Source organism: Mytilus trossulus, chromosome 11 (genome assembly GCF_036588685.1).
Source record: "Mytilus trossulus isolate FHL-02 chromosome 11, PNRI_Mtr1.1.1.hap1, whole genome shotgun sequence".
NCBI lineage: Eukaryota > Metazoa > Mollusca > Bivalvia > Mytilida > Mytilidae > Mytilus > Mytilus trossulus.
The window spans coordinates 13100349-13112635 of NC_086383.1; the positions used below are offsets into that span (position 1 = coordinate 13100349).

Consider the following 12287-nt stretch of genomic DNA (forward strand, 5'->3'; position numbering starts at 1 on the left):
GGTAAGTTGTCTCATTTGCAATCATTTTACTACTGTAAATTCAATCAGAAATTATTGAGAGGTTTTTATTATTGTGAATAATGCGACAGAGTTGTTAACCCAATAATTTTTAAAAATGTGCATTTTGAATTATTATATTGGAATTAAGCAGGATTTTCCTCAAAATCGTAAAAATTAAAATCTTATTTAAGGTGGTACCCAACACTTTAACTTAAATTAATTTGGCTCGTTTAATTTTCATAAAATTTTGTTAAAGTATTTACTTTGACCCTTTAACAAAAATATAAAAATTTAAAAAAACTTTGAACCAACTGTTTTTGACAGAAAAATTACACTGGTTATATAGCAGTTTGACAAACACTAATTTTGATCAATGAGAAGCTCAACGCAACGTTATTAAAACGTTTAGCTGACTTTACAGAGTTATCTCCCTGTAGTGTTAGGTACGTACCACCTTAAGTTTAAAATGTCAGATGGAAATAATAAGTGCACACAATAATTTCTGATTTTACAGTATACCTAATTCTTAAGTAGCATATCAATGCAGGTAAACAAAATGATAGAATACAGATTGATAGAGAGACATGGTCTACTTTGTTTTTAAGATATAGTGGGATACGTTTTCCAGAAAAATTACAGAAATGAGGGACCCCCGTTCAGACCCTTAGATAATTGGAAAGAGTTATGTCCATCACCATAAGACTGCATACATGTACATGTACCCAGTCTGCACGGTAAGCCACTAGCCCGATGCCCAAGACTAGTAAATATTGATTTCGGATAAGTGAAAATTTTCAAAATTTTATATAGTCATATAGGGACAAATTTTCATATTTAGTTTCCAGACTAGTAGGTGAAAAAAAATTCTGTGCAGATTGTGTACCTTCTTACATTTAATATTGGCCTCATTACAAACAAAAAAACACTGCTATTTGGTAGTAATATATCATTTGTTTAAACTGCTATTTTCTTGTTTATCTAACAATCCTAACAATACTGCATCAGCCTCTAACAAGGTTAAATGTTTTTCTGAACCAAGAAAGGAGGATGACATTTCTAAATCCTTCAGCACTAATTTCACTTTGACTCCTCTGTGGTATAATCTGAAATAGTAAAATTAATATATTTAAACTGGAAAGATAAATGTACATCATGTACATGTGAAACCATGGTAACCCCTGGTTAAAATACAACCAGTAAACAATACAGACTCGGAATTTACAGGATATATATTTGAATTTAAATTCTCAACTTTTCATAGAATTGTTTTTGTATTCTTTTTGTATGTATGTACGTGTATGAACATTTTTTTCCCTTATTTCACTTAACGAAATATAATGACAAAACTTGACCGAGGATGGTTTAAATCTGACCAATTCAATTTAAACAAAGATTGTTAATATATATATCTGTTAGTCAAGAAATGAAAATTTTGACATTAAAAAATGGCTAGTACCGGTATGTCATAAATTTGAATTGATTTATCTTTGTTCAAGACCATATGAGTATTCAGACTGTACACGTACAGTCAGGACAGTATACGTATACTTGTACAGTCCGACCCTACGCGTACAGTTGGACTAAATGAGTATACACATATACGGTCCAGATAACCATGCATGTTTATGGATCATATGGGTTAAATTTTTTTTTTTTTTTTTATCAAAATCATTTGATTTTTATGGGGGGGGGGGGGGGGGGGGGGGGCTAGGATGAAATTTTAAAAAAATAGGCAGGACAGGAGTTTTGAGTAAAAAAAAAAGGCAGGATGAGCATCTTGGCAAAAAAAAAAACGCAGGATGACAATTTGGGTTAAAAAAGTCAGGATAAGCTTGTAAAAAAAAAGGCAGGATCGAATAGAGTAAAAAATAACAAGAGGCTCTCAAGAGCCTGAATCGCTCACCTTAATTCTTTTGGTTAAATCTCTCATCAATGATTATTTTGGCTTTCCAATTTATTTAAATGTTTTTTGGATCGTCCTATTTTCTTCAAAAGCCAAAAAAATAATCATTTTCTCCTATGTTCTATTTTAGCCATAGTAGCTATGTTTCTTGACATACAAGGAAATAAAATATAAAATTTATACTAGATACTCTGAAACTCATTTAGCCTAAGTTTGGCTGAAATTGATACAGCAGTTTCAAAGGAGAAGATTTTTTAAAGTAAGTCAACATGATGAACAAATTGTGAAAAAAGTCTTTAAAGGGCAATAACTCCTTGAGGGGTCAATTGACAATTTTGAAGATCTTACTTTGCTGAACATTATTGCTGTTTACAGTTTATTTCTATCTATAATCATATTCAAGATAATAACCAAAAACAGCAAAATTTCCCTAAAATTACCAATTCAGGGGCAGCAACCCAACAACAGGTTGTCTGATTCATCTGAAAATTTCAGGGCAGATAGATCTTGACCTGATAAACAATGAACCCCATGTCAGATTTGCTCTAAATGCTTTGGTTTTTGAGTTATAAGCCAAAAACTGCATTTGACCCCTATGTTCTATTTTTAGCAATGGCGACCATGTTTGTTGATAGATCAAAACTTCGGATACAATTTATAAATTAGATATCCTAAGGAACATTCAGTTAAAGTTTGAAAGTATTTGGCCCAGTAGTTTCAGAGGAGAAGATTCTTGAAATAGTTTACGACGACAGACGACGGACGACGACGGACGCCAAGTGATGGCATAAGCTCACTTGTCCCTTCGGGACAGGTGAGCTAAAAAGGCAGGACAGAGATTACAACTAAAAAAAAAACAGGACAAAAATTTTCATCCTAGACCCCCCATAAAAATCAAATGGTAGCTCCCTTAGTTATACAAACCAGGGGCGGATTTAGGCGGGGGCGTGGCGGGCGTGTGCCCTCCCCTAAAATTTGCAAAGCATGGGTTGACTTCAACATATTTAAGTATCAGAAGAGACCATTCAATCTTTTTTAACATTCAAAGTGAATAAAACAGTCAGTTTAACAGAATCAACGTGATTACTAAGGGAGCTACCATTTGATTTTAATGGGGGGGGGGGCTAGGATGAAATTTGAAAAAAATAGGCAGGACAGGAGTTTTGAGTAAAAAAAAAGGCAGGATGAGACTCTTGCAAAAAAAAAAGTCAGGACGACAATTTAGGTAAAAAAAAGTAAGGATAAACTAAAAAAAAAAGGCAGGACCGAACAGAGTGAAAAATAAAAAGGCAGGACAGAGATTACAGCTAAAAAAAAATGCAGGACAAAATTTTTCATCCTAGCCCCCCCATAAAAATCAAATGGTAGCTCCCTAATCAACTGACCTACGCTTTATTAAAGTTCTATAAATAATTTCAAAGGAAGGTGTCAAACGCGGAGCTTCATTTGATGACAAATATAATAGGTTTTTAGCAGTTAAAGTAAAATCAAATGTTACATTGTATTTGCGGTTTTTATAATCAATTTGTTTGATAATCGAAGTTTAAAAACATCCCTTACTCACTTTCACAATTTCATCATGACACGGTCAAGAAAACAGTCAGCAGGTGAGATTCTTTTATAATATCCGTAATGAAAGATAGAAATACTGTTTCAAGCGAAAGCTTAGTTTATTAATTTGTATCTCTGTGTCTATATTAATTCACACTTGCAACCTAAATATTTAGCCAAATTCTGTACCGTACGTATTACTGTATGCTTGGGATTCCAAGAAAATAAATATAACTGCGTAAATGCATCTCATTCTGATTTTAGTTGTTTGTGGTGAACACAAAAAACTCCAAAAATCAAAAAAGTGAAAAACAGATAGTATGAAAGGACAATTAAAAATCGCTGGTAAAAGTAGAACTTTTCGTTTGAAAAACATATTGGTCAGGTGAGCAATTGTGATCTGTCTTGTCTAACTTGGCGTCCGTCTGTCCCAAGGTTGGGTGGTAAATACAACCCCCGGTATTTACCAGTGGTATTTACCGGTATTTACCGCCCCGGACAATACTCCCCAAGTGGTCAATACTGGAAAATACTGGTCAATTGAAATTTTCATGGTTGTTTTTACTATTATTTGAAGTAAAAAACTTAATAAAAAGTTTAATATACTTAACTTTAATTTTTATGCATGTGTCAACTTATAAAATTAATGAATTTGAGGTTTAATTCATTTATAACACTTATTCCTACTGATTTAAAATTTAGTTATTATGAATTATGATATTGTTTATCTCAGATATATATCATGTATATAAAAATTTACATTTTATTTCAACATTTATAAATCAAAATATTTTTTTTTCAAAATGTATGATTTTACAGGTAATTAAAATTAAAAGTAAATAAAACTACAGGTAAATGAAGTTACATGTGTCTTTTTAACTATCACCTGGCATTGCTAGGTGTGAAAAATTAATTACTTAAACAACAGCCCCCAATAAAATTTGACAGTACATGGGTTGAAAGTAATAAAAGTACAATGTAATTATTTCCTGTCTATTTAACTGTATGACAAATCCTTATTCATGCTGGAAATAGAAATTTTAAAGCAGGGACAAAACGTTTTTATCTTTTACCACACATTTATCAATATAGATCCTTGTTTGAATCTACATTTGTACAATAGAAATAGAATTGAAAGCATTAAAAATGATTTGAACACTTTCTATATTTAATTATTGATAGTTATTATAATTGACCAGGTAGAGAGTGGTTTATATAGTAATGACCACTCAAAATTTCAATATTTGCTGGTGTTTGCCAGTATTTCCCAGTAATTACCGGTATTTACCACTGGCATGGTCAATACTAGTATTGACCACTTTTTTGCCAACCTTGGTCTGTCCGCCTGTCTATCTGTAGATTGTTGTCAGGTGTGGATTAAGGTTGTTTCAGCTTTAAACTTTAATTCCTCGCTATAAATTTTAACACACAATAGTTCGAAATATCTACATTTCAACCCTTTAGAACAATATTTCAATAATTTGACCTAAAAAAACCTTCAAAAATTTTTCGCATCGCTACGCTCGGCAAAGATAAAAATTGCACCCCCCTTAACTGGAAATCCTGGATCGGCCCCTGCAAACTGTTATTGTTACAATTAGATGGATAAAGTGAATAAGCAAATAATTGAAATTAAATATCTGTTAAATTATACATTTATCTGAATCCTATTTTGTTACTCTGGCCCAAGGTGACTCTTGCTCATGATCACATTGATCAGTACCACAAGGAACGTCATATTTTTTTTTTCATTGGCATGTTTTGTTTATGCCCGTTCCTTGGAATATGCATTTTTTTTGGGTTAAAGTTCCCAGTTAATGAGTTATTCTAAAACAATTGTCATCCCACAATGAGCATACTGGGCTGCAATTATTAATGGCATGCTAAAAACAGGAGACTGATTAACAGATTAAATAAGAGTGATTTGTTTAAATAGTTAAAATATTAAGTTTTTATTTCATTTACTGTTGAACTTTTTATATGGGTCTCACTAATAAGCGACAACAATTGTCAACAAGCGACAACAAGAATTATTTTAGCGACAACAAGAATTATTTTAGCGACAACAAGCGACAAGAAGACTATTTAGCGACAAGAAAACATTTTTTTTATTAGATATTAACCCTTACCATGCGGTGACCGTCTTTTGACGGGCGGACCCTAATAACCGTTATTTGGCTCCAATGGCGTTCCATACTTTTAGAAGTCCACTTTATGATACTTATTTTAAAAGTTTTGTATGTCCCGTCAACCTGAGGCTATCCATATTCACGTTTCTCATGTATAAGTAGCATTTTGAGCACAAATACGGACTTGGAAAATTGAAATTGGCTAAAACTCGGTTTTCTGGAGGGGTAGGCTTCACATCTGTATCTTACACAAGAAGTTCAGAGGCATAAAACTGGCAAAGATAGTGCAAACCCACGGCCATATAACTACTGATCATTATTATTAATGAAATACGCATAGGAAACAACTACTTCCGGTTTTGGGTCCATTCGAAGTCAAAAATCGGCAAAAATCGTGAAATTAGGAATTTTGGGTCCAAATGACCTTCTGTAGACTGATGAATCAAGGTCTTCTGGGTCAAGAGAAGGGGTGAAAAATCGGCAAAATTGACGCTTTTTGCACCTGAAGACCCTCTTTGGGGCAAATTTCCGCCAAAAAAAACGACCTTAGATCGACTGCGAATAACCTTTTGACGACAAGCAACAATCACTTTTAAATTGTAATGTCAAATATTTTAAATTATGATGTCAAATTTACGGGAACCTGTGTGATCTTACCTAATGGCAGACAAATTTGCATACAAGTGAAAATACGTCATATTGCTGCTGAATTTTTAAAAGATATTTCACATTAACATAATTAAACAATTACACCTACTCAGGCTTTACTGCTGGTTTTGGACAAACACAGTGGAACTTTCCTCCAAAGTCAATATACAAATCTGTATCTTGCACTTCAATAATTTTTCCAGTTACAATTTTTCCCGCTGGTTTGCCAATCTGTAGTAATTTTGATTTTCTTAGCAAGGAAGCAAAGCTTTCATTTGGGTCAACTTGTTTTGCTTGCTTGATTGGTTCGTCTTCGACCTTCACGTCGTGGGCGATTTTGTCTAGTTTTTCGAAAGCTTGGACAACTTTGTGAACATGTTGGGTATCTTCTGTTTGATTGTGTGTTTGTTGTGTTGATGGAGGGTCGTCCGAACCTGACGATGAACACATAAATGACACGAGCTTTGTTCTGTTTCGAAAATTTATAAATCGGCACAAATTTCTTGTTGACAACATGGAGGCCGCCATTGTTTTTCAATCATGAATTGTCCAATGAAATTAAAGATAACAAATTGAGTTGATGGAACAACTAATACCCAAGGTATATTTAAAATTGAGAGTAAACAGCAATGTACGATATTAATTATTTTAGTAAAATGGGAAGAGGATTGGGAAATGAATTTTAATCCTGAGAAGTGTTATGTAATTCATATTTCTAAAAAAATATAACCTTCCACTTTTGATTATATATTACATAATCATATTTTAGAAGCAGTAAAAGACAGTAAATATTTAGGCATAACAAGGATTTGTATAGAAATCCTTGGGCATAACTATAAGCCATGATCTTGATTGGGGAACGCATATTAACAATATTACTTGTAAGGCAAATAAAACCTTAGGTTTTCTTCGTAGGAACTTAAAAACTGCACACATCACTTGTCCGTCCGGTCGTCGAATACTCTTCCCCTGTCTGGGGTCCGTACAAAAAACAACACATCACTCAGGTTGAGCAGGTACAGCGTAAGGCAGCCAGGTTTGTCTTCAATGATTATAAAGACAGATCACCTGGAGCAGTTTCAAATTAAATAAAATCATTGGAATGGGAAAATTTAGAATTAAGAAGGAAAAAGGCTAGATTAACTATGCTGTATAAAATAAATTGGGGGTTAGTTGAAGTTCCTAAGGACAACTTAACAATTTCTGATAGACGCAATAGCTAGGGGGAAACATAAATTTAGGCAAATATCCACAAATAAAGATTTCTATACATTTTCATTTTATCCTCGCACTATTTCGGACTGGAACTCACTACCTGAAGCAATAGGTATGTCTGACAACCTGGAATCCTTCAAAAGTGGCATATCCACTCTAACACTTGAAGGATCCACAGCAACTTATTAAACTTTTAAGCCACTGTACATAATGTATATATGTTATTGATAACGATTTTCTTTGTCATATTATTTTTAAATTAAGTCCATATGTACATAGCACACAATTTCTGGGAAGTTTTACACTCCTACCTAGGAGTCTACTCCCGTATTCGGAAGAAGAAGAAGAAGAAGAAGAAGAAGAAGAAGAAGAAGAAGAAGAAGAAGAAGAAGAAGAAGAAGAAGAAGAAGAAGAAGAAGAAGAAGAAGAAGAAGAAGAAGAAGAAGAAGAAGAAGAAGAAGAAGAAGAAGAAGAAGAAGAAGAAGAAGAAGAAGAAGAAGAAGAAGAAGAAGAAGAAGAAGAAGAAGAAGAAGAAGAAGAAGAAGAAGAAGAAGAAGAAGAAGAAGAAGAAGAAGAAGAAGAAGAAGAAGAAGAAGAAGAAGAAGAAGAAGAAGAAGAAGAAGAAGAAGAAGAAGAAGAAGAAGAAGAAGAAGAAGAAGAAGAAGAAGAAGAAGAAGAAGAAGAAGAAGAAGAAGAAGAAGAAGAAGAAGAAGAAGAAGAAGAATTAATTACCCCAATTTTCCTTCATTTTTTATTTTGATAAACGACCTTAATACAGTTAATGAATTTAAATATCTTGGTTATGCTATTTTTAAATACTGTCAAGAAAACAAGACAAACACCTATGTTGCAATGGTCAGATATCCAAATTAGACTACTAAGCAAAAGTAAAAACACAAAAATACTAACCTCCGAGGAAAATTCTAAAAGGAAAATAAAAAATCACAATGCAAAATCAAAAGACGAATGGATAACAACTGTCATATTCCTGACTTGGTACTGGCATTTTCTAATGTAGAAAATGGTGGATTGAACCTGGTTTTATAGCTAGCTAAACCTCTCACTTTTATGACAGTCGCATCAAATTCCTTTACAGCCTATGGAAACCATATAAAAAGGAGCAGGCGAAACAGGTTGAAATAGTCCAGCGTCGTAGCCAATTTTGCAACCAATCACAATAGAAACACCAGATGTGTGGGCAGCTTGTTGAAAAAATGACTGGGAATCCATGAAAAACCGTGAGAAGGGTGAAATTACAGCGTTACTTGAGATATCAACCCTCTACCTATATCTTTAGACAATGTAGAAAAACCTAACACACAACAATACGCACAGTAAAACTCAGATTATAGGTTTCTCAACATCTTACGAACGAACGAAAATCGCCCTTACTTGACGTAACTTGCCGTAACGAGAAAAGAGGGAGCAGTAATTTATCTTATAATTTTGGATTATCGGCTGTGCTTTTCTTCCCTTTGAAATGTCTGTTACATGTAAAATATGCATGCTTGATTTTTTAAAACCATTTTGAATAAAAAAAATATTATATTTATTTGATATTATATACTATATAATATACAATTTACTGTTCAATCAACACAGTTGAAAGTCTTATTATTCTATAAATTTAAGTGAAAAATATTTAATCAAAGGACAGTAATTGTACAAGAAATTTTAATAAACATGATGACAACATCACTATTTAGTATATGTGAAAAAGGTAAATATAGATTCATGTATATGGATCGAAAGGGATAGGATTTTTTTTTAATCATAGCTAGAAGCTGATTAACGGTAAAAATTCTTTCATGGATGCACGAGGTAAAATTAATCTAGGAGTGAACGCCTTTCGATTTAAATTTGAAAAGAAAACATCCCAATAAGTTCCGGGATAACTTCTTTGCCCCAACCTCTAAAATCCAAATGATCTCTTATTGTTAAAATATTGTTGTAAATTGGTAGACTCAACAAGAAAAATAAAGGAACATATTGAAATACATATTTAAACTTATATATTGTGTTGTGTTTTTTTTGTTATCATGACCTTTCTTATTCTATGTGTGTATTTTTCCTCTATAGTATAATTATGAGTATATACATATTTTTTTTCTTCTTATTTATTGCTTTTATGGCATACTGTGCATATTTCCTCTATTTTTCATATTTCTCATTTTCCTTTATAGTTAGGGGTGTAATATATAAAAATATATATTTTGATAACTATGTGACTACCCGTTGTGTTAGGGCTGAAGCACTCATACTTTCAACAAGAACACACAAAACTCTATTTCTAACGATAGATCGAGTGCACCTTTGAATTTCTTTAACTGATTCCCAATAAATATTAGAAATAAAAAAGCTAGGTTACGACATATCTATTCAAGATACTCTCCGATACGAAATAATGAAACTCATAGTAACTCAAACCGATTAGACCCATAGAAGGGACGTGTGGATATATGAAATATATTAAAGTTGTGTTATCTCGATCACTTATCAATCCTTTACCAAACGCTAATTTCGCAATGAAATGAATGGAATATTTGCCACTGAACGTTAAACACCAAACAATCAATCAACCAATTGCAATCTAGGTGTGTTGATTTTTTTAATCAAGGACATTATAAAAAAACCACTTTTTGAATGGATAAGGGAGATAAATCGAACGCGTATAAACGATATGTCAACAAATGGTGCTCAACGTAAGAAAACGAAACAGTCAACAACAGAAAATAAATTGGAACACGGATGTTTATTTAATGACAACCATAAAATGCAAGGTTGCAAAAAAGGATATTAAGTTGTTAACTGTTGTCTTTTAAACACACTGCAGTATCAGTAGACATTTACTTATGGATTTCATTATAACAAAATCACTGCTCCATAACGATACGTTCGTAGAGTTTCGTCCGTTCGTAAGATGTTGAGAAACCTCTATTAAGAGAAGCCCGAGTCCGATGTCAGATTAGGTAACAAAAGAAACAAAACAAAACGACAAAGTAAGCCTTTTTCAATCTAATTAAAATTAAATCCTTTAATTGCTCCTGTTCTGATATGTCGCGCATCATATCAGAACAGGAGCAATTAAAGGATTTAATTTTAATTAGATTGGGCCTTTTTAAACTGATTTTCAGAGCTAGATCTCATTTTGTGATGTAAATCCACTTTATCATTTTAGGGGAGGGTTGGGCGCTCTTAAACAAGTTTAGCCCCACCACATTCAAGTCAGAAGCATGTAGTTCAGTTCAGTGGTTGCACCATTAGCGCATGATACACCCCATCGCCGATTCGAAAATAATCTTACCACCTAAACATCAATTTAAGCATTTTCCGATATCCGTCTGACATTTGATGGAGCAGTGTTAAGCGACGTTTCATGTGTGAAAAATCTGGGAATGTACTTTGATAAAACTATTAGTATGGAACATCATGCCAGTGTGATGACTAAGGCTTGTTACCAAATTCGGAATATTCGTCGAATTCGATCTTTGATTTTAGTTGAAGCTTGTAAAACATGCTTCCTTGTTACATCGAGGCTGGACTTTGGCAATACAGTGTTTAACGGTACTAACAACAACATTGTCAGTAAGTTACAGCAGGTTCAAAACACAGCAGCACATTTGGTTACACGAAAAAGGTTCGACTCAATTACGCCTGTTCTAATACCGTTACACCGGGTACCCATACATTACCGTTGTCAATATAAAGTTCTTTTATATGTGTACAAAGCCCAGCATGACTAGGCTCCTAGTTACCTTCAATATTTAATAACGACATACAAGTCCAGTAGATCCCTTAGGTCGGAAAATAGTACGCTAGCTCTTACATCATGCGAATGACGTCCGAACGGAAAGCTACGATGAGAGGCATTTTGACAAGGCTGCACTTACACTCTGGATCAATTTGCCATCGTCCTTGCGGAGTGTAAATTCTTAAGATGTTTTTAAAAAGCGTCTTAAGACTCACTTATTTCGAACTGCTTTTAAGGATTTCTTGTAACTTTAATTGACTGCATTCGTTTTAGACTGTTTTGTATATTTTAGGGTACATGCATTTAACATTTTTTAATCTTTTTTTTTTTAGTATCTTAAATTTTTTTTATATAAAATTGAGAATGGAAATGGGGAATCAATGTGTCAAAGAGCAACAACCCGACCATAGAAAAAAACAACAGCAGAAGGTCACCAATAGGTCTTCAATGTAGCGAGAAATTCCCGCACCCGGAGGCGCCCTTTAGACGGACCCTAAACAAATATATACTAGTTCAGTGATAATAAACGACATACTAATTTCCAAATTGTACACAAGATAAAGAGGGTGTTCCAACCGAATATATATCCCCACTCGAAAACATTGATCGTAAAAAAAAAGGAGGAATTGAGTTCCAAAGTATTACAAAAATATTCAAAGTAAAAAACAAGAGCGAAAATCTTGATTCACCATATTTATTGGTTTCAGAATCGGAAGCCTGTTCAGTGGGAATGTAGGACAGGAAGTCACAGGACAAAAAGTCACGGACAAAAAGTGACAATTATTTTTTTCAGGTTTTTTTCTTTGAATAAAAATTGCTTATTTAAAAAAAAATAATTGTATTTTCCTTGAAATATTGTAAAAAAAACAACTTTGTAGACAAAATTTATCAAAAAATTATCAAGGATGATCAAATGATTGTTAAGAAATCAAAATATCAAAGTAGCTTGGCACTTAAACGGCTTCATAGTGTCAAGAAATATACTCTTTGCGTGCTAGAAATTTAATTAATCTTAATTTTTCAAGTATAATCACAAATTTCCTTAACTTTAATATAAATATACATGCAGTATGTTATATACATATACATT

General features: G+C 33.1%; 1 protein-coding gene across 1 annotated transcript; it reads right to left on the reverse strand.

Moving 5' to 3' along the window:
• Window positions 1-873: 873 nt before the first annotated feature.
• LOC134690751 (small ribosomal subunit protein bS1m-like) lies at window positions 874-6776 on the reverse strand. The gene is made up of 2 exons (XM_063550806.1): window positions 6341-6776; window positions 874-1103 (listed from the first exon to the last, which is right to left on the reverse strand). The coding sequence occupies exons 1-2, from the start codon at window positions 6757-6759 to the stop codon at window positions 947-949; spliced, it is 576 nt and encodes a 191-aa protein (XP_063406876.1). The 5' UTR covers window positions 6760-6776; the 3' UTR covers window positions 874-946.
• Window positions 6777-12287: the final 5511 nt, after the last annotated feature.